The following is a 23316-nucleotide window of genomic DNA, read 5'->3' as shown; positions in this document are numbered from 1 at the left end:
ATCAACTTCAAGGACAGTGCACATTATCAGAGTTATGTTTTGTGTTTGTGTAGAGGTGGTACGTGCTGGGGGGGAGGATCGTGAGACAGCGCGTAGTGGGTGGCTACATCACGGTCCGCAGGCAGGTGTCCACATCGCGGTCCGCATAGGCCCCGCCCCCTGGCGCAGAGGGTTATGTAAGGCGATGCGCTGCAGCGCTCGGGGAGTCGTCAACCAGTGAAGAAAGAAGACGGAGCAAGAGATAGGGCCCTGAGACCCCTAGCCCCGCTGCCCTTGTAAGGGCCGGGACTCTGTGCGGCTCAGTGGCGAGACCTTGGGGATCACGGCCTGACGTCCTTGTAAGGGCCGGGCTGTGTGACCCAGGGGTCGAGACCCGTACCCTGGCTAGGACGGGTCAGATAGCCTCCCCTAGGAAGCACGTAGCTGGAGGGCCTGAGAGCGTAGCCGAGTTAGGCACGCGTAGCGTAGGCTGTATCTCGGCTGTATCTGTTACTGTTGTGTTAGTGTTAATAAACAAGTGCTGCCCCGCCAACTCGTCTCCCGCCGTATTTAAGATATTACATTTGAATTATGGCTGCAGGTATTGTGGTGAATGCAAACATGGCTCCTCATAAAAAAGGTGTCAGTTTTGTTGGCAGGTAGAAGGGTAAAAAAACAATTATCATATTTTTTACTGGCAAATGAGGTTCCAATGGGACAACAGTGACTTAACGACTCACGACCGAATTGACGGTCAGCGAATGGATCGCGCGCGTGTGGGCTGCGTTCGTTGTAACAAAGCTTACGCTTCAGGTCGAGGTAGTGCGGGATCATTAGGGCGTGAAGGCCTCCGTCGCAGCCGTCCCAGTTGATGTCAAACGTGGTGCTGATGGGGACGAACTGCACTTGGAACAGCTCAGCAGGCCACTCCCTCCAGCCGTAGCGAAGCCGCCCGGCTGCGCCCACCTCGAAGATGAGATCGGTGGCTTTGCAGTGGAAGGTGCCGCCTGATGAAGCGTCGAACCTGCGAGGGAAATTTAGCGTTGTAGTGTAGTGTGTAGTGTATTGTATAGTAGTGGATAGTAGTGGATAGTGTCGTATATAGTATAGTGTATATCAATGTATAGTGTAGTGTATAGTGTAGTGTATAGTAGTGTATAGTGTAGTGTATAGTGTAGTGTGCAGTGTAGTCTATAGTGTAGTGTATAGTGTAGTGTATAGTAGTGGATAGTGTCATATATAGTGTAGTGTACAGTAGAGTATAGTGTAGTGTATAGTGTAGTGTATAGTGTATAGTAGTGTAGTGTATAGTGTAGTGTATGGTGTAGTGTATATTGTAGTGTATAGTGTTTAGTGTATACTGTAGTGTATAGTAGTGGATAGTGTAGTGTATAGTGTATAGTAGTGTAGTGTACAATAATGTCGTGTATAGTGTAGTGTATTGTATTTAGTGTATAGTGTAGTGTATATTGTTTAGTGTATAGTTTAGTGTATAGTGTAGTGTATAGTGTAGTGTTTAGTAGAGGCCGACCGAAAATGAATTTCTGTTTTCGGCCGAAACCGAAACCAGACCTAAAGTTTAACTACACTTTCGACCGAGACCGAAAGGTATATAACCGGTCACCGAACACAAGATTTATGAAATATGTCATGATGCAATGCTATACAATACAATGGCCACCGCCACAGCCACTTTGTAGTGGAGGTAAATCAGCTCTACGATCTTACATTTACATGCAAATTCCATCTCTAGCCCCGCCCACTTACCCTTGGGCTACACCCATCTCAAACCTATGCAACATCCTGCCTCAGCAGCTCTCCCGCTATATTTTTTTCACCTGATGACGATTGCTTGGGTTGCGATCGAAACGTCGTGATATATTTATAATTTTTCTATCTACGTGGCTTTACCGAAAGACCCAAATAATATATTATTGCATATTACTATTAAACTGTAGTGTATTTATACACAATGTAAGAGTGTATTAAATAATTATTATAAATGTACATTAATGTCTAATGAAGTACAACACTGTACAGTAAATGATTCACTAATCATCAATGGCATCCGGCTCAGATAGAACGCTATAGATGATTAGTTTCAATATGTCAGAACACTTTAGATTATTATCACTATATTAGAACGTATTCTTTGGGTTTTTCGGTAAGGTCATGGAGCTAGGTTCTAATTAATAAAAATAAAATAAACAGACTGTCTGCTGAAGGCAGCTTTCTCCTGATGATGATTGTGTTGTGATCGAAACGTCGCGGTTTTTTGTTTATTTTATTTTTATACATTGAACCTCATCTACGTGACTTTACCGAAATGCCCAAACAATACCAATTCCTGCGCAAGGCACAAAAGCTTAAGTCGAGGTTTATATTAGAACGCTAGAGGTATTTTGTTTGGGACTCGTTTATAGCGCTAGCGATAGAGTTACACCCTCAAACCCACGTCGACGTGATTGCTGGGGCGGTGTCTTTTGCCTCTCCGCATCCGTGCCCCCCCTGAGTGGATCGAAAGTACGAGTTGCAAGGTGCAAGCGTGAATCGGGGGCGGGTGGTCGGTTCGCGTACCCAGCGGGATCCGAGTACTCTGCGTCACAAGTAAATCATCGTGACCGGACCGACCACGCCCACCCACTTATCCACCACATCCCGGCACGATGTTGTACGAGGGATTTTGGTGCGCTCACGAGTAGGCATCGCCGGAGAAATCTGGCGTGACTGCGGTGACGGCACAGCCCGGCATCGCCGTGACGACGCCGTCGTGCGCAGTCGCGCTCGGTTCTCCGCTTGGAGAGGTCTACGGAAGGCGACGGTGAGAGGGAGTGCACAGTGACAGCAAGGAATGCGTCCATTAGTTTGTGTCTCAATCCGCTAGTCCTGGTGAGGGTCGCAGCAGCAGCAGCAGCAGCGTGTTGAGTAGGGTGGTCCAGACCTCCCTTACGCTGGGGACAGACATTAGCTCTACATTACTAGACACTACAAGACACTACTCTACTATACACTACACTACTATACACTATACACTACACTACTATACACGACAATACACTACACTACTATACACTACACTACTACGCACTATACACTACTATACACTACACTACTATACACACTATACACTAAACTACTGTACACTGCACTACTATACACTACAATACACTACACTACTATACACTACTACAGTATACACACTTTCTCTCAACACTTTATCTCCCATCACTTTATTTCTCTTAACTTGATCTTTCTTCGCTTTATCTCTCTTCAATTGATCTCTCTTCACTTTATCTTTCTTAACTTGATCTTTCTTCACTTTATCTCTCTTAACTTGATCTCTCTTCACTTTATCTCCCATCACTTTATCTCTCTTCACTTCATCTCTCTTCACTTCATCTCTCATAACTTTCTCGCCGATCACTTTAACTCTCAAAGTGCAACAGACACGTGACATACACGTGCAACATACACAATTAACGTCCAGCATGGACTTTACGTTCTCCCGTTGGCATATGGATGGGTCCACATTGCTACGAGTTCTCTGAGCAGGGTGATTGTCCGTATGTCCAGGGGGTCCGTGTGGAACAGCCCTGGGTATGAGAGGCTCACCAGCATCTCCGGTGGCATCTGCTTCTCGTCAGAGCTGAGTTGAGCCCTGCAAACAAGGACAAAGATCACCCACCGTGAGGCCCTAACAGACTGGTGGGTGGCCGGTGCTACGCTGGGCCGCCTTTGCCCCCCCAGTGGCGATGTTTACTACACCACCACTGCTACACAAGGTACTCATTTGAGGCCGAGTCGACCTAGGGGAGGCCCAGGACTGTGGGCGGTAATCGAACTCGGGTTTCAGCGCGCAGTTTGTAGCGCTAACCGCCACAACACCACCGCTCCCCATTCGGCTGCAATCACGTCACCAATTTCTCCACTGGGTACGTAGCTCAGAGCAGAGCAGATATGAACCCTGCCCACGCACCTGCACGCACCAATACTAACACCCGCGCCATTCGCCACTAAGTGGCGGTGACGTCACCACGACGTTTGTGCCATGCTATGTGCACCTTGAGGCCACGTGAAGTGTCGAACGCCCGCTGGCAGGAGGTCACGGGGCAGACCCAGCAGGTGCCACGTGTCGACTGACTGAGATGACCGCGATGACTGGCCGATGCACTACCTGTGCTCCCTACTGTGCCAACTTGCTGTGCTTTAATTCACCCGGCACTCCGCTTGTTGTTGTGAGCGTCGCTCCTCCGCCCTCCGTTGTTGGAGAGCGACTGCATCTAACTGCCCAGTAGCGTTCTTCACGAGCCTCCTCCACAGAGGCCGATCTTGACACCGCTGGTACCAGTCATCGGCAAGTTCTATCAGCTCCTCATCTTCCTGTACCACATCACTCCATCTCTTCTCTAGCCCATGCCGCACCCGTTTAGTCACCTCGATCCGACCGAACAAAAGCTGTTTAGGCATGCGGTGGCTGGGCATGAGGTCTACATGACCCAGCCAACTCAGCCTTGCCTGCCGGAGGAGCTCACCGATGGGACTTTGTCTAGATCTTAAAAGGATTTGTGAGCTCCTCACACAATCCAGCCTGGTTAAACCCAGGATGGATCGTAGGCAGGCCAGCCTAAATGTTTCTAACCGGCGAAGGTGTTCTATTTGAGGGGTCCACCTTTTGCAAGCATAAAGAAGGGAGGGAATGACTGTGGCCGAGAAGACCTGAAGCTTCGTGCGGCGCGAGAGACCAGGCAGCTTCCACACAGCGTTACACAACCGATGAAAAGATAATGCCACTCGACTGATTCGGAGTGAGACCTCTGCTGTCAAACCAGAGCCGGTCATGAGCACACTGCCGAGGTATGGGGAACTCTCCACTCTCTCCACAACTGCCCCATCACCGATTTTGAGTTGTGTGGGTGGAGTGTCCGATGGTACAAAATACCCAGGCAGTTGCTTAGTTTTGGTGGGGTTGATGGTAATTCTCCATCTCTGAGTGAGCGGCAATTACCAGATAATTGGCATACCTAACATGGTTGAGCAATAGGGAGCCATCCCTTGACCGCACCTGGGCATCAATCAGCCTCCCATGATATCTGTACCAAGTGGAAATTCCCTCGGTACAGCTATTGAAGGCTTCACGAACATAGTCAAAATAGATGTTAAATAATGTGGGAGCCAGAGGACATCCCTGTCGCACCCCAAGGTGTGCAGGGAAAGGCTCTGACTCCGGGCCACGTAGTTTTACCCGGGCCTGCTCACCATCATGAAGGTCCTTAATGATCGTGAGCAGTGGGTCAGGGACAACCCGGGCCCAGGCCTACTGATGGCGTCATAGGCCTTGACCAGGTCAACGAAGCAGAGATGTAGGTCTTGTGGGAATTCCCTACACCTCTGCTGTAGCAGAGGGACATAAAATATGGCATCTGTGCAGGAACGCCCTTTCCTGAAACAGCATTGGGGCGCCGCAAGCCTCTCCTCACTGTGCCTAGCAAGGCGATGTTGAATATCACTGGTCAACACACTTTTTCTGGAATAAGGTATTCCAACGGGTTTAAAGTAATTTTGGGGTGCTGATTCCAAATCTGGCATCAGTTTTTGTCTATCATATCAGGTATTTGAGATAAAAAATATTGCATTTTCAATAAAAACTGCAGAAGAAAAATATTAAATAAATGGGAATATCTACATAAAATTATATTATAAACCAACTATCCTAAAATACAGCACCATATTTTAACACTAAAGCAGTCACTGACTCGCAACAACTTGCAATCATAAGTTACAGAGTTAATTTCGGGTAAAATCAATGAAAATGGGGTATGCCGATAGCATAAAATGAGATGTGATGGAGCAAATCTGAAATCAGATTTGGAATCAGCACCCTGAAATAAGTCTAAAACAGCTGCAAAAGTCCAGGCCAGAAAAACATGGGTTTTTTGTTGTTGACCAGTGTAATCATTGCCCCACTTTGCGCAAGAGTGCAGAAGCGTGGCCACCACATCTATGCCTGATAAAGCTGGCTGTAATTACTGGCAAAACGTCGTACTCAGACTGTAAATGGTGTGGCTGGGCTCTCCAACACACCGATGTGCTGTACTAGTATACTACAATATACACTACTATACACTACACTACACATTATACACTACACTATACACTACACTATACACTACACACTACTATACACTACACTAGATTACACTATACAATACACTATACACTACACTATACGCTAGTGCTGTACTAGTATACTACACTATACACTAAACTATACACACACAACACACTACACTAGACATTATACACTACACTACATTACACTATACACTACACACTACTATACACTATACACTACATTACATTATAGACTACACTATACACTACACTATACGCTAGTGCTGTACTAGTGACGAATTGGCACGTTCTGTTTACGTGACAACCCTCACTAGTTGAATGTCTCGGGTGGTGGCGGGTTTTAACGATGCAACATTTACATATTTACGCGATCTAACCCAAAACACCTCTATTATGGATGATCTTGGTCGCGAAAGCATGCAACGTGTTAAACTGAAAACCCTCCCACGGACACTCAAATGGCCAGCAGAATAGAAACTTCTCACCGAGTCCTGAACTGGAACTCTTGAGAAGGAGATTTGCATCTCACTCGGTGACACGTTTTATGGGTAGGGGTAGAGTTAGTAGTGTTAGGGTTAGGTGTGGTAGGGTTAGAGTTAGTAATGTTAGGGGTAGAGTTAGTAGTAGTAGGGGTAGTGTTAGTAGTGGTAGGGGTAGTGTTAGTAGTAGTAGGGGTAGAGTAGGTAGTGGTAGGGGTAGGATTAATAGTGGTAGGGGTATTGTTAGTAGTGGTAGGGTTTGGGATAGTAGTGGTAGCGGTAGTGTTAGTAGTGGTAGGCACATAGTTAGTAGTGGTAGGGGTAGAGTTAGTAGTGGTAGGAGTAGTGGTAGGGGTAGAGTTAGTAGTGGTAGGGGTAGTGTTAGTAGTGGTAGGGGTAGAGTTAGTAGTGGTAGGGGTAGAGTTAGTAGTGGTAGGGGTAGTGTTAGTAGTGGTAGGGGTAGTGTTAGTAGTGGTAGGGGTAGAGTTAGTAGTGGTAGGGGTAGAGTTAGTAGTGGTAGGGGTAGTGTTAGTAGTGGTAGGGGTAGTGTTAGTAGTGGTAGGGGTAGAGTTAGTAGTGGTAGGGGTAGTGTTAGTAGTGGTAGGGGTAATGTTAGTAGTGGTAGGGGTAGTGTTAGTAGTGGTAGGGGTAGTGTTAGTAGTGGTAGGGGTAGGGTTAGTAGTGGTAAGGGTAGAGTTAGTAGTGGTAGGGGTAGAGTTAGTAGTGGTAGGGGTAGAGTTAGTAGTGGTAGGGGTAGGATTAATAGTGGAAGGGGTATTGTTATTAGTGGTAGGGTTTCGGTTAGTAGTGGTAGGGGTAGTGTTAGTAGTGGTAGAGGTCGGGTTAGTAGTTGTAGGGTTAGTAGTGGTAGGGGTAGAGTTAGTAATGGTAGGGGTAGTGTTAGTAGTGGTAGAGGTCGGGTTAGTAGTTGTAGGGTTAGTAGTGGTAGGGGTAGAGTTAGTAGTGGTAGGGGTAGGGGTAGTGTTAGTATGGGTAGGGTTAGTAGTGGTAGGGTAGGGTTATTAGTGGTAGGGGTAGTGGTAGTAGTGGTAGTGTTAGTAGTGGTAGGGGTAGGGTTAGTAGTGGTAGGGGTAGAGGCAGTGTGAGTGGTACGGTCCGAGGCATATACTCTCTAACCAACTCACCCACTCACCCATTCACCTATTTTTGCACCAACTACTAACTCACCCACCCACTCACTCAACCAATTACTCACTCACCCACTAACTCACCAGCCAGGCATCGTCGTGACGACGCCGTCGTGCACAGTCGCGCTCGGTTCTCCGCTTGGAGAGGTCTACGGAAGGCGACGGTGAGAGGGAGTGCACAGTGACAGCAAAGAATGCGTCCATTAGTTTGTGTCTCAATCAGCTAGTCCTGGTGAGGGTCACTGCAGCAGCATGTGGAGTAGGGCGGTCCAGACCTCCCTTTCCCTGCGACAAACTCTAGCTCTACATTACTAGACAATACAAGACACTACACTACTGTAATGCGGGCGTAAGCGACCTTCCGGAGGTGACGTCACGGGGGGTGGAGTCATGTGACGTGGGGGTAAGGTTCGGGGCTTTAAGCGGGTAAACCGGAAGGGGAAGGTAGTCGGGGTGTGAGCGGAAAAGAGTGAGGCCACGCGGGCAAGTGTGGAGAAGGGGGGGCGCCGACGGCGATCGGGAGCCAACCCCGAAGATAAGAGCAAGCTGCGGAGTGGTGTGCAGCTGGGGAGGAGACAGCCAGGAGGGCTGCGAGTTAGAGGCAGCGGTGTGGCTGCCAGGAGGAGCTGCGGAGAGAGAGAGAGAGGGGGCTGCTTGATAGAGGCAGCGGTGTGGCTGCCAGGAGAAGCTGCGGAGGGAGAGAGAGAGAGCAAGAAGCTGTGAGAGCTGCGGAGGGAGAAGAGCAGCAGAGAGTACAGCCAAGGGGGGCTGTGTGAGAGAAACAGCAGCGGAGCTGCTGTTGGGGATCGGGCCGACATTGGAGTCAGCACCGTGGAGAAGCTACAGAGTAAAGACAGCCGTGTGGGTGTACAGCACGAACCGAATAATAAAGGACACTGAGCCAGACATCGTGGTCCAGTCGTTTATTACACTGGTGTCGGAAGTGCAACGGCATGTCGAAACAAGTGAGGAAGAAAGTTAATCCGGCGCCTGCATCGGCTTCTTCGTCCGACGACGACGAACTCCCTCCAACCGCGGATCCTGTTGGGGTGGTGGAGGAGAGCCCGGCTGAGGAGACCACGGGAACGGGAGTGGAGGATGTTGGCGCGGTGGCGGGTCCGTCGACATCATCAGACGCGGATCAACGATGGCAAGCGATGGCGGTACAACTGGAGGCACTTAAGGACGTCCTGGCGCATCTATGCCATCTCGTCGCGCCAGGGACGATGGATGATGCAAGTGGTGCTCCGCGGGCCGCCACGTTGCCTGTCCTGCCGCCGCCATTGGCCACGCGGCAAGAGGCCGCCATTTTGCGCGCTCCGTGGCGCCAAACCGCCATCTTGGCCACGCCGCGGGCCGACGCCATTTTGAATTTGCCATCACAACCACCACCATTGGAAGACGGCGGGAAGAGGAGTCGGAGTCGCCACCTTACAACAGTTAAAGAATTTTCCGTCGGTGGGGACTGGAGCGCGTTCGCCTGCCGCTTCTTGGCGGCGGTACGCACAGCAAGATGGACCGATGCGGAGGCTTTGGAGGTGTTGCCGACTCTCCTGGACGACGAATCTGTCCGATTCTTCCGTTCCATAGCGACCGATAAGAAGGCAACTTTATGTGGTGTTTTTCAAGAAATGGCCGATGCTTATGAGCCACCAGATGATGCGCATCGGCGATTCGCTCAACGACAACGAGCACCAGAGGAGTCGCCCGTGGCGTTCAGGGGTGCGGTGCTGGAGCTGGCCATGGCAGCTTATCCGGAGACGCCACAGGACCTGCTGGAGCCTCTCATATTAGGGAAAATGTTGGAGCTGTCTCGGGATCTAGGGATCCCCATGCCTGTGTGTGGGCATGAGAAGCTAACTTCCCGGATGGCTGCTAAGTGTCTCGATGCGCAATTCAACCTCCGTCGCTGGAAACAAGTGACGGCGTGGACGGGGGAGCCCGTCAAAGAAGAGGAGGCGCTGGGGTGGAACCCTGCGCAGGCCGTCTATGTTCCGGATGACCGGGGCCCTCAACAACTGACGGCCGCCTCCGCTCCATGGACGGGACGCGGCGGGCCGAGACCGCGCGCGGTGCTACCAGAACGGGGCCGTCAGGAGGCGAGGCCTGCGCTTCGGCGCAACGAGGCCGAATGTTTCCGCTGCGGGCGTAGGGGCCACTACGCCAGAGACTGCTGGGCCCGCTTCCCGGCTCCGCCGCAGCAGGAGGCCTCGGCACCGGTCAAGTCGGCTAAAGATCCTCTGAAACAGGCATGTCGGCACGCACCAGACACTCGGCAAGGCTTTCCACCTCACCCACCACCTGTGTTGCGCGATCCTATTGGCCACGGCCCCAACATTGGATTATCCCGATTTCGATCACCCATTCATTCTTGATACGGACGCGAGTGACACAGGTATTGGGGCGGTGTTATCACAGTCTAAAGGGGGTGTAGAGCGTGTCGTGGCGTATGGTAGCCGAGTCTTGTCTCCTGCGGAAACCCGCTACTGTGTCACTCGCAGAGAACTATTGGCGGTTGTTTTTTTCCTACGGCAATTTCGACCATACCTCTACGGTCGTTCTTTTATTGTGCGTACGGATCATGCGGCCTTGCAATATGCCCTTAAAATTGACCAGCCATCCGGACAGTTGGCACGTTGGTTGGACACGCTACAGGAATTTTCCTTCCAAATTCAACATCGGAAGGGAGTGCGCCATGCGAACGCTGACGCACTTTCCAGATTACCGCGGCGCGCCCCTTGTAAATGTGAGTCGGGGACGCATAGGTGTTCGCCGATTCCAAACCCCCCTCAGCCGCTCACGTTGGCCGTCGAGAAGTCGGACACTCCGATGGAACCGGGACCGGCTGACGGGGTTTTGAATCTGCCGCGGTCTGTCTGGATCCGGGAACAGATGATGGATGAGTCATTGGTGTCCTTGCGGAAGCGGTCTGCTAAGGACGATGGGAGTCCGAGTACGGCTGTGGGGCCGCAAACCGCTCTCCGAGATGGTCTGCTTATGTGGCGGGAGGGGTTCCAGGAACGTTGGCGCCTGGTGGTACCAACGTCCTTGCGGTTCGAGTTGATCAGAACCCTCCATTGTGACACTCTCTTACATTTAGGGGTGCAGAAGACCTTGTTGACGTTGCAACGTCATTATTTTTGGCACGGCATGGCGACAGATGTCGTAGGGCACGTGTGCGCGTGCCCTGCGTGTGCACAACGTAAGCCGCCGAAACATCCTTACGTGCCGCCTCTCCAGTCGATTCAGGTGTCTCGAGTCAATGAATTGGTGGCACTGGACATATTGGGACCTTTTCCACCATCGGCGAGGGGTAATAAATATTTGCTGGTAGGGGTTGAGTACCTCTCCCGTTGGCCGATGGCCTGGCCGTTGCCCGATCAGTCGGCCGCGGCCATTACCGACGCCTTTTTGTTTGGGTATATTATGGATAAGGGGGCGCCTGAGAGACTCCTCACGGACCAGGGCAGGAATTTCTCTTCTAAATTATTGGCGGAAGTGTGCGCGGGCCTTGGGACTAAGAAAGTACGGACATCCCCATACCATCCGCAGACGGATGGTATGGTTGAACGGCTGAACAGGACATTGTCTGCCATGCTTTGCCATACCGTGAGTGAACAACAATCAGATTGGGATCTGCACATCCCCGGGGTGCTTTCGGCGTACAGGATGACGCCTCATGCGGCTACAGGATATTCGCCGTTTTACCTTATGTATGGTCGGGAAAACGTGCCGCCGGTGGATGTGCAATTGGGAACTGGGGTGAAGGGACCTCGGAAACCACTTCCTGAATACATCCAGGACACGGTTCGCCGAGTCACGGAGGCGCGGGAGAATGCCCGCGTGGCTACGGCCAAAGCCCAGGCCCGGAACGAGCGATATGCGCGACGGTCTGAGGGGGAGTGCCCTTGGAAGGTTGGGGACCTAGCCTGGCTTCATTGTCCACAGGTACGTCCGGGGACCTCGCCGAAATTGCACAAACCCTGGCATGGTCCCGTACGCCTCATTGCGGTTCCCAACCCACAGACAGCACGCGTCCAGATTGGGTCTCGTCGCTGGGTTGTGCATACGTCGCGCTTGAAACCATATGTTGCTCCCTTACATGATGCGTCATCCCCCAATATTGCCTTGCCGGGGTCTGTTGCTGCTGACTCTCCCCTGCCTGCGTCCATTGATCTCGCTGGAGCGCCTGTCGTACCTGTTCCAGACAGGCCGGCTGTGACATTGCGGGGGACGAGGGGCCCTGCTCGGAGGACGCCTGCCAGGTCTGCGGGACCTTCGAGCCCTGCAGCCCTTCCGACCCAGCTGCGGGCACGGTCACAGGACAAGCCCAAGACTAACTCTTTAGGGACACGGGACGTCGGTGGACTTCCAGCTGCGACAGGGGGATTACCCCCTGTCATTCCTCGACTTTCATCGCGTTCCCGTTCTGCGAGTGGGCCGCCGACCGTCCGGGACGGGCCGGCGACCCGCACACGTTCCAAATCGCTTACGTTTCGTTGATTGTTGCTGTCTTGTTATTTTTTTCTTACAGTTGTATTTATTGCATGCTTTTGTACGATCGTTGATGTTCATTGCGTTGTTGTTGTTCTTGTTGTTACATTATATGCTTAGTGTCCTTTAGGGGGGGAAGCTCGGTTCGCCGCATTACGATTTGCTATTGGTCAGCCGAGGTCGGCTGGGATTTTTCTACGGGGGAGGGTGGTGTAATGCGGGCGTAAGCGACCTTCCGGAGGTGACGTCACGGGGGGTGGAGTCATGTGACGTGGGGGTAAGGTTCGGGGCTTTAAGCGGGTAAACCGGAAGGGGAAGGTAGTCGGGGTGTGAGCGGAAAAGAGTGAGGCCACGCGGGCAAGTGTGGAGAAGGGGGGGCGCCGACGGCGATCGGGAGCCAACCCCGAAGATAAGAGCAAGCTGCGGAGTGGTGTGCAGCTGGGGAGGAGACAGCCAGGAGGGCTGCGAGTTAGAGGCAGCGGTGTGGCTGCCAGGAGGAGCTGCGGAGAGAGAGAGAGAGGGGGCTGCTTGATAGAGGCAGCGGTGTGGCTGCCAGGAGAAGCTGCGGAGGGAGAGAGAGAGAGCAAGAAGCTGTGAGAGCTGCGGAGGGAGAAGAGCAGCAGAGAGTACAGCCAAGGGGGGCTGTGTGAGAGAAACAGCAGCGGAGCTGCTGTTGGGGATCGGGCCGACATTGGAGTCAGCACCGTGGAGAAGCTACAGAGTAAAGACAGCCGTGTGGGTGTACAGCACGAACCGAATAATAAAGGACACTGAGCCAGACATCGTGGTCCAGTCGTTTATTACACTACTATACACTATACACTACACTACTATACACTATACACTACACCAGAGGTGTGGACTCGAGTCATGTGACTTGGACTCGAGTCAGACTCGAGTCATGAATTTGATGACTTGCGACTCGACTTGGACTTGCATAACAATGACTTTGTCCCACCTCTGCACTACACTACTATACACTACACTACTATGCACTATACACTACTATACACTACACTATACACTACTATACACTACACTACTGTAATAAAAGACTTGACCACGATATCTGGCTTGGTGTCCTTCATTTGGTTCGGTTTCTGTTTCCCACACGGCTGTCCTTTATTTGGTTCCTTCCACACGGTGCCGACTCCGCTGTCGCTCCCGTCACCGCCAACAGCCCCGCTGTTGGTCTCCGTCGCTCCCGTAGCTCCTGAGCAGCCTCGCTGCTGTTACCCTCACGCAGCCCCTCCGGCTGTACTCGCTGCAGCCTCCTCTCTGGGTCACTCCCGTAGACTCTGACAGCCTCGTTGCTGTCTCTCTCTGTCGCTCCCGTAGCTCCTGGCAGCCTCACCGCTGCCTCCCTTACACAGCCTCCCTGGCTGTACTCGCTGCAGCTTCACTCCCTCCAGTAGCCCACTACTGTCTCCGGGGTTGGCCACCGCTGGCCGACGGTGCCACCCCTCCTTGGTTCGCCCGGCGTGGCCTCACCCTTTTCCAGTCTCCCACCAACTCCCTTCTCCTTCCGGTTTTACCGCTTAAGGACCCAAACCTTCCTCCCACGTCACATGACTCCACCTCCCCGTGACGTCACATCCGGAAGGTCGCTTACGCCCGCATTACACCACCCTCCCCCGTAGAGAAAAACCCAGCCGACCTCGGCTGAACAATACCAAACCGTAATGCGGCGAACCGACCTTCCACACCAAAGGACACAAAGCATGCAATATAACAGTAAGAACAACAACACAAAGTAACATCAACGAACGTACGAGAAGCATGCAATAAATACGACAGTAAGAACAAGAACAACAACACAACATAACAATCAACGAAACGTAAGAGATTTAGAACGTGTGCGAGTCGCCGGCCCATCCCGGACGGTCGGCGGCCCACCCGCAGAACGGGAACGTGATGGAGTTTGAGGAGTGACAGGGCGTAATCCTCCTGTCGCTGTTGGAAGTCCACCAACGTCCCGTGTCCCTGAAGGATTAGTCTCGGGCGTGTCCCGCGAATGTGCTTGCAGCGGGGTCGGAAGGGCTGCAGGGCTCAAAGTTCCCGCAGACCTGGCAGGCACCCTCCAAGCAGGGCCCCTCGTCACCCGCGGTGTCACGGCCGGTCTGCCTAGAACAGGTACGACAGTCGCTCTAGCAAGATCAATGGACGCAGGCAGGGGAGAGTCGGCAGCAACAGACCCCGGCAAGGCAACATTGGGAGATGACGCATCATGTAGGGGAGCAACATATGGTTTCAAGCGCGACGTATGAACAAACCAGCGGCGAGATCCAATCTGAACGCGCGCTGACTGTGGGTTGGGAACCTCGATGAGGCGGACGGGCCCTCGCCAAGGTTTGTGCAATTTAGGAGAGGTTCCCGGCCGTACCTGCGGACAATGGAGCCAGGCCAGGTCCCCAACCTTCCAGGGGAACTCCCCCTTGGAACGTCGAGCATACCGCTCGTTCCTGGCTTGGGCTTTGGCCGCAGCCACGCGGGCATTCTCCCGCGCCTCCGTGACCCAGCGAACCGTGTCATGAATGTACTCAGGGAGTGGTTTACGAGGTCCTCTCACCCCGGTTCCCAATTGCACATCCATCGGCGGCACGTTTTCCCGACCATACATAAGGTAAAACGGCGAATAACCTGTAGCCGCATGAGGCGTCATCCGGTACGCCGAAAGCACCCCAGGGATGTGCAGATCCCAATCTGATTGTTGTTCACTCACAGTATGGCAAAGCATGGCAGACAATGTCCTGTTTAGCCGCTCAACCATACCATCCGTCTGCGGATGGTATGGGGATGTCCGTACTTTCTTAGTCCCAAGGCCCGCGCACACTTCCACCAATAATTTAGAAGAGAAATTTCGGTCCTGGTCCGTGAGGAGTCTCTCAGGCGCCCCCTTGTCCATAATGTACCCAAACAAAAAGGCGTCGGTAATGGCCGCGGCCGACTGGTCGGGCAACAGCCAGGCCATCGGCCAATGGGAGAGGTACTCAACCCCAACCAGCAAATATTTATTACCCCTCGCCGATGGTGGGAAAGGTCCCAATATGTCCAGTGCCACCAATTCATTAACCCGAGACACCTGAATTGACTGGATAGGCGGCACGTAAGGATGTTTAGGCGGCTTACGTCGGGCGCAATCAGGGCACGCGCGCACGTGCCCTACGACATCTGTCGCCATGCCGTGCCAAAAATAATGACGTTGCAACGTCAACAAGGTCTTCTGCACACCTAGATGTAAGAGCGTGTCACAATGGAGAGTTCTAATCAACTCGTATCGCAGGGACGTTGGTACCACCAGACGCCAGCGTTCCTGGAACCCTTCCCTCCACATAAGCAGTCCATCTCGGAGAGCGGTTTCCGGCCCCACAGCCGTACTCGAACTCCCATTATCCCCCGCAGACCGCTTCCGCAAGGACAACAACGACTCATCTATCATCTGTTGACGAATCCACACAGACCGCGGCAGATTCAAAACCCCGTCAGTCGTTCCCGGTTCCATCGGAGCATCCGACTTCTCGACAGCCAACGCAAGCGGCTGAGGGGGGGGGTAGAATCGGCGAACACCTATGCGTCCCCGACGCACATTTGCAAGGGGCGCGCCGCGGCAATCTGGAAAGTGCGTCTGCGTTCGCATGGCGCACCCCCTTCCGATGGTGAATTTGGAAGGAAAATTCCTGCAGCGTGTCCAACCAACGCGCCAACTGGCCGGATGGCTGGTCCATTTTAAGTGCATATTGCAAGGCCGCATGATCCGTACGCACAATAAAGGAACGACCGTAAAGGTACGGTCGAAATTGCCGTAGGAAAAAAACAACAGCCAGAAGTTCTCTGCGAGTGACACAGTAGCGGGTTTCCGCGGGAGACATGACTCGGCTACCATACGCCACGACGCGCTCTACACCCCCTTTAGACTGAGATAATACCGCACCAATACCTGTGTCACTCGCGTCCGTATCAAGAATGAATGGGTGATCGAAATCGGGATAATCCAATGTTGGGGCCGTAGCCAATAGATCGCGCAGACTCCGAAAGGCCGCCTCTTCCGGCTGTCCCCAAGCAAACTTTCGTCCTTTACCCGTAAGGAGATGCAAGGGCCTCGCGATTGTCACAAAATTCGGCACAAATCTTCGATAATACGAGGCAAATCCCAAAAACTGGCGAACATCCCCCACGGTGGCCGGAGTTGGCCAATCCCGGACGCACGCCATCTTTTCCGGATCCGTGGACACCCCCTCAGCACTCACAATGTGCCCCAAATAACGGACGGACCGTTGCAGTAGGTGGCATTTCTTTGGTTTGAATTTCAAATTCGCAGAGCGCATCCTCGTGAACACTGTCTCCAGCCGCTTTAAATGTTCATCAAATGTGCGGCTGAAGACAATAATATCGTCCAAATATATAAGACATGTCTCCCACTGCAACCCCGTCAAAACGAGCTCCATCAACCTTTGAAATGTAGCAGGGGCCGCATTCAATCCCATCGGAAGGCAGTTAAATTGAAATAACCCTTGCGGCGTACGGAATGCGGTTTTCTCCCGTGAGGACTCGTCAAGGGGAAGCTGCCAAAATCCCGAAGAGAGGTCCAGTGTGGAAAATAACTTAGCCCCCGCCAATGCATCAAGGGAGTCGTCCATACGCGGCAGGGGGTACGCATCTGCCACCGATATCTTATTCAATTTCCGGAAATCAATACAAAATCGCAATTTGCCATCCTTTTTCTTAACCAAAACTACAGGAGTGCCCCATGGGCTGTTAGATGGCGATATAATGTCTGCAGCCAACATGTCATCCACTGCCCCCCGAACGTGTTCTCGCTCAGCAGGACTCCTCCGATGCGAATTCAATCGAATAGGGGCAGCGTCGCCCGTATCAATATGATGGTAAAGCAACGAGGTGCGCCCCAAATCCAAATCATCGGAGCTGAACACATCCGAATACGTCAATAACAATTTACGAACCGCACCACGTTGATCCATGGACAGGGAAGAATTTCCGTCACATAAGTCAGCAATCCATCGATTATCCGAACCCCTTGGCTCAGAAACACCAGCAACCACTCCCTGGCTATGCAGACAATCCTGAGTCGCAAATGCCGTAGTGGCATGTGCCACAACCGTACCAGCCGGAACACGGACGCTTTCCACACCCGCATTAAGCACCTGTAAAAACGGTAATTGTTCCGGCCGGACGATGGTCTGTGCCCCAACTAACGCCAACCCGGTTGTTATCGTGGCGGATGGTGACAACAAGACCCCAACTGCTCCTAGCCGATCAGGCAGGGGCTTCCGATACCGCAAGGCAATAAGCATCTGTGAGCCAGGTGGGATGTCCACAGATGCGACGGACAGCGCCTTGTACGGCCGAAGCAGGTCGCCCCCAGGGTGACGGCAGAAACGAGATTTGACGGCCACCCGGCAATTCAATACAATTCTCATTAATTTTGATCAAAATGGGCATCTTAGCCAAAAAATCGGTGCCTAATAAACAAGGAACCGCCAAAGATCTTGAGATTAACACAATGCCCGAGGCCGACACGTCCCCGATAGATATTTTAGCGTCCACCTGGCCCACGATACCCATGCTACCCCCGTTCGCAGCGACGCACGACCCGTAAACCGGACGCACGGCCCCCGGTGGGATGCCCAACAGATGGAAAATTACATCCGATATAATAGTCGCGGACGCTCCGGAGTCGACCAAAATGCGCACGTCCACCCCTTGTATAGACCCCGGTACAGTGGACGAACCCGTAGTGGCCGCGACGACTCTCCGTGCCAATTTGCGCCACTGCGTCACCGAGCTAAAAGGCCCCGTCGATGGCCTTTCTTTAACAACAACATTAGGATCGCACAACGAAGGTGATGGTTGAGGTGCAAAGCCTTGCCGGGTGTCTGGTGCGTGCCGACTTGCCTGTTTCGGAGGGTCTTTGGTCGGCTTGTCTGTTGATGAGGCCTCCTGCTGCGGCGGACCCGGGACGCGGGCCCAACAGTCCTTGGCGTAGTGGCCCCTACGCCCGCAGCGGAAGCAGTCGACATCGTTGCGCCGAAGCGCAGGCCTTGCATCCCGACGGCCCCGTACCGGTAGTGTAGCGCGCGGGCCCGGCCCACCGCGTCCCGACCATGGAGCAGAGACGGCCGTCAGCTCCTGAGGGCCCCTCTGATCCGGCACGTAGACCGCCTTCGTAGGGTCCCAACCCAGAGCGCCACCCTCTGCGATGGGCCCCCCCGTCCACGCCGCAACTTGCTTCCACCGATGGAAATAAAACTGCGCATCCAGACATTTAGCTGCCGCCCGGGAAGTGAGCTTCTCATGCCCACACACAGGCATGGGGATCCCCAGATCCCGAGACAGCTCAAGCATTTTACCTAAGATGAGAGGCTCGAGCAGGTCCGGTGGCGTCTCTGGATATGCTGCCATGGCCAGCTCCAGCACCGCACCCCTGAATGCCACGGGCGATTCCTCGGGTGCTCGTTGTCGTTGAGCAAATCGCCGATGCGCATCGTCAGGTGGCTCGTAAGCGTCGGCCATTTCTTCAAAAACTCCACGTAAAGTCTTCTTCTTTTCGGCCGTTATGGAACGGAAATATCGAACTGATTCGTCATCCAGTAGAGTCGGCAACACTTCTAAGGCCTCAGCATCGGTCCATCTTGCAGAACGTACCGCCGCCAAGAATCTGCAGGCGAAAGCGCTCCAATCGCCCCTGATGGAGAATTCTTTAACTGTGGTAAGATGGCGACTCCGACTCCTCTTCACGCCGTCCTCCAACGATGGTTCCTCTGGTGGTAAATTCAAAATGGCGTCGGCCCGCGGCATGGCCAAGATGGCGGTTTGGCGCCGCGGAGCGCACAAGATGGCGGCATTGTGCCGCGTGGCTAATGGCGGCGGCAGGGCAGACAACGTGGCGGCCCGTGGACCACCTTCTGCTTCCTCCGTCGTCGTCCTTGGCGTGACGAGATGACACAGCTGCGCCAGGACGTCCTTGAGTGACTCCAGTTGCTCCGCCATCTGCTGCCATCGTGGATCAGCGTCCGATGATGTTGGCGGGCCCGCTCCCGTGGCGACATCTTCAACTCCAGTCCCCGTGCTCGCTTCAGCAGGGCTCTCCTCCACCACCCCAGCAGAATCCATGGTTGGAGGGAGGTCGTTGTCGTCGGACGAAGAATCCGATGCTGGCGCCGGAATAATTTTCTTTCTTACTTGCTTCGACATGCCGTTGCACTTCTGACACCAGTGTAATAAAAGACTTGACCACGATATCTGGCTTGGTGTCCTTTATTTGGTTCGGTTTCTGTTTCCCACACGGCTGTCCTTTATTTGGTTCCTTCCACACGGTGCCGACTCCGCTGTCGCTCCCGTCACCGCCAACAGCCCCGCTGTTGGTCTCCGTCGCTCCCGTAGCTCCTTAGCAGCCTCGCTGCTGTTACCCTCACGCAGCCCCTCCGGCTGTACTCGCTGCAGCCTCCTCTCTGGGTCACTCCCGTAGACTCTGACAGCCTCGTTGCTGTCTCTCTCTGTCGCTCTCGTAGCTCCTGGCAGCCTCACCGCTGCCTCCCTTACACAGCCTCCCTGGCTGTACTCGCTGCAGCTTCACTCCCTCCAGTAGCCCACTACTGTCTCTGGGGTTGGCCACCGCTGGCCGACGGTGCCACCCCTCCTTGGTTCGCCCGGCGTGGCCTCACCCTTTTCCAGTCTCCCACCAACTCCCTTCTCCTTCCGGTTTTACCGCTTAAGGACCCGAACCTTCCTCCCACGTCACATGACTCCACCTCCCCGTGACGTCACATCCGGAAGGTCGCTTACACCCGCATTACACCACTATACACTATACATTACTATACACTACACTTCTATACACTATACACTACACTACTCTACACAACTATACACCATACTACTATACACTACACTACTATACACTACACGACTATACACTATACACTACACTACTTTAAATTATACACGAAAAAAAACACTACACTACTATACACTACAATACACTACACTACTATATATTATACACGAAAAAAAAACCGACACTAATATACACTACAATATACACACTTTATCTCAACACTTTATCTCTCTTCACTTTATTTCTCTTCACTTTTTCTGTCTTCAATTTCCCTCTCTTCACCTTATCTTTTTTCACTTTATCTTTCTTCACTTAATCTTTCTTCACTTCATCTCTCATCACTTTCTCTCCGATCACTTTATCTCTCAATAGAAGTTCAACAGACACTTAACATACAGGTGCAACATACACACTCAACGTGAAGCAAGGACTTCACGTTCTCCCGTTGGAATATGGATGGGTCCACATTGCTACGAGTTCTCTGATCAGAGTGATTGTCCGTGTGTCCAGGGGGTCCGTGTGGAGCAGCCCTGGGTATGAAAAGCTCACCAGCATCTCCAGTGGCATCTGGTTCAAGTAAGAGCTTTGTTGAGTCCTGCAAACAAGGACAAAGATCACCCACCGTGAGGCCCTAACAGACTGTTGGTTGGGCTGTGCCACGCCCAGCCGCCTTTGCCTCCTCAGTGGCGATGTTTACGACACCACCAACGCTACACGAGGTACTCATTTGAGGCCGAGTCGACCTAGCGGAGGCCCAGGACTGTGGGCGGTAATCGAATTCGGGTTTAGGCGCGCAGTTTGTAGCGCTAACCGCCACGACACCACCGCTCCCCATTCGGCTGCAATCAGGTCACCAATTTCTCCACTGGGTAGGTAGCTCAGAGCAGAGCAGATATGAACCCTGCCCACGCACCTGCACGCACCAATACCAACACCCGCGCCATTCGCCACTAAGTGGCGGTGACTTCACCACGACGTTTGTGCCATGCTATGTGCACCTTGAGGCCACGTGAAGCGTCGAACGCCCGCTGGGAGGAGGTCACGGGGCAGACCCACCAGGTGCCATGTGTCGCCTGTCTGAGATGACCGAAATGACTGGCCGATGCACCACCTGTGCCCCCTGCTGTGCCAACTTGCTGTGCTTTAACCACCCGTCGCTCCGCTTGTTGTTTTGAGCGTCGCTCCTCCACCCTCCGTTGTTGGAGAGCGACTGCATCTAACTGCCCAGTAGCGTCCTTCACGAGCCTCTTCCACAGAGGCCGATCTTGACACCGCTGGTACCAGTCATCGGCAAGTTCTATCAGCTCCTCATCCTCCCTTACCACATCACTCCATCTCTTCTCCAGCCCGTGCCGCACCCGTTTAGTCACCTCAATCCGACCGAACAAAAGCTGTTTAGGCATGCGGTGGCTGGGCATGAGGTCTACATGACCCAGCCAACGCAGCCTTGCCTGCCGGAGGAGCTCACCAATGGGACTTTGTCCAGATCTTAAAAGGATTTGTGAGCTCCTCACACAATCCAGCCTGGTTAAACCCAGGATGGATCGTAGGCAGGCCAGCCTAAATGTTTCTAACCGGCGATGGTGTTCCATTTGGGGGGTCCACCCTTTGCAAGCATAAAGAAGGGAGGGAATGACTGTGGCCGAGAAGACCTGAAGCTTTGTGCGGCGCGAGAGACCAGGCAGCTTCCACACAGCGTTACGCAACCGATGAAAAGATAATGCCACTCGACTGATTCGGAGTGAGACCTCTGCTGTCAAACCAGAGCCGGTCATGAGCACACTGCCCAGGTATGGGAAACTCTCCACTCTCTCCACAACTGCCCCATCACCGATTATGAGTTGTGTGGGTGGAGTGTCCGATGGTACAAAATACCCAGGCAGTTGCTTAGTTTTGGTGGGGCTGATGGTAAGTCTCCATCTCTGAGTGAGCGGCAATTACCAGATAATTGGCATACCTAACATGGTTGAGCAATAGGGAGCCATCCCTTGACCGCACCTGGGCATCGATCAGCCTCCCATAATATCTGTACCAAGTGGAATTCCCCCGGTACAGCTATTGAAGGCATCACGAACGTAGTCAAAATAGATGTTAAATAATGTGGGAGCCAGAGGACATCCCTGTCGCACACCAAGGTGTACAGGGAAAGGCTCTGACTCCCAGCCACGTAGTTTTACCCGGGCCTGCTCACCATCATGAAGGTCCTTAATGATCGTGAGCAGTGGGTCAGGGACAACCCGGAGCCAAGGCCTACTGATGGCATCATAGGCCTTGACCAAGTCAACGAAGCAGAGATGTAGGTCTTGTGGGATTTCCCTACACCTCTGCTGTAGCAGAGGGACAGAAAATATGGCATCTGTGCAGAAACGCCCTTTCCTCAAACCGCATTGGGGTGCCGCAAGCTTCTCCTCAGTGTGCCTAGCAAGGCAATGTTGAATATCACTGGTCAACACATTTTTTTTCTGGCATAAGGAAGGGGTAGAGTTAGTAGTGGTAGGGGTAGAGATGTTCGGCCAGGATCTATCCACTGCTGGATGAATGGCCCCTCACTTATCAAATCAACCACCCACAACCATCACAACCACCACAACCACCCACCACCACCACAACCATCACCGCCACCACAACCACCTACCAAACCACCTACCCAACCACCCATCTACTTCAAACACAACCATCACCACCACAACCATGACAACCACCACCACAACCACCCACCCAACCACCCATCCACAACAAACACAACCATCACCACCACCACAACAATCTCAACCATCACCACAACCAACCACCCAACTACACGGGGAGCCTCGCTGTCCTAACGACGTTTCATCATTTCAGCTTTTGTCTTCCTCTCCCTTTCACCCCCCCCCCCCTTTCACCCCCCCCCCGCCCCCCCCCCCGCTCCCCCCGCACCCCACACCCTCCCCACCCCCCATTCACCCACCTGACACCGACGTCTCTCACCTGACTGACGATGATCCGAACACCGTCCTCCGAGCGCCGTCGACCTCCGCCGTGAACCAGAAGCTCCCCCGCCTCGCCGCCTCCGCCTCGTCGTCGTCGTCGTCATCGCCGTGGTCACTGTGGTCGTCATCGCCGTGGTCGCAGTCGTCGCCGTCCTCATCTTCGACGTCATCGGGCGGCAGCCTCCGACTTCTCTCGGCCACCGCAAGGTGCAGCACGCCCGGCAGAGCATCGGCGGTCGGCAGAACGCGATCCGGCGGTG

The 23316-nt window shown here is 53.2% G+C and overlaps 2 protein-coding genes across 5 annotated transcripts in view; one reads left to right on the top strand and one right to left on the bottom strand.

Moving 5' to 3' along the window:
* Positions 1-23316, top strand: part of LOC144738050 (uncharacterized) — a 478363-nt gene that overhangs the window by 249779 nt on the left and 205268 nt on the right. The gene's annotated exons all lie outside the window — the stretch shown is intronic.
* The window catches only part of LOC144738115 (uncharacterized), a 54486-nt gene that overhangs the window by 22009 nt on the left and 9161 nt on the right, over positions 1-23316 (bottom strand). For all 4 annotated transcript variants that reach the window (XM_078621034.1, XM_078621035.1, XM_078621033.1 and 1 more), the window contains 6 exons: positions 23055-23243; positions 20637-20682; positions 7823-7887; positions 3592-3637; positions 2676-2785; positions 786-1003 (listed from right to left, as the gene is read on the bottom strand). In XM_078621034.1, coding sequence (XP_078477160.1) covers positions 786-1003; positions 2676-2785; positions 3592-3637; positions 7823-7887; positions 20637-20682; positions 23055-23243 — 674 coding nt within the window. The remainder of the gene's footprint in view (positions 1-785; positions 1004-2675; positions 2786-3591; positions 3638-7822; positions 7888-20636; positions 20683-23054; positions 23244-23316) is intronic.

This window comes from Lampetra planeri, chromosome 77 (assembly GCF_965212315.1).
Source record: "Lampetra planeri chromosome 77, kcLamPlan1.2.h2, whole genome shotgun sequence".
NCBI lineage: Eukaryota > Metazoa > Chordata > Hyperoartia > Petromyzontiformes > Petromyzontidae > Lampetra > Lampetra planeri.
This window is presented reverse-complemented; position numbering and strand designations above follow the sequence as displayed.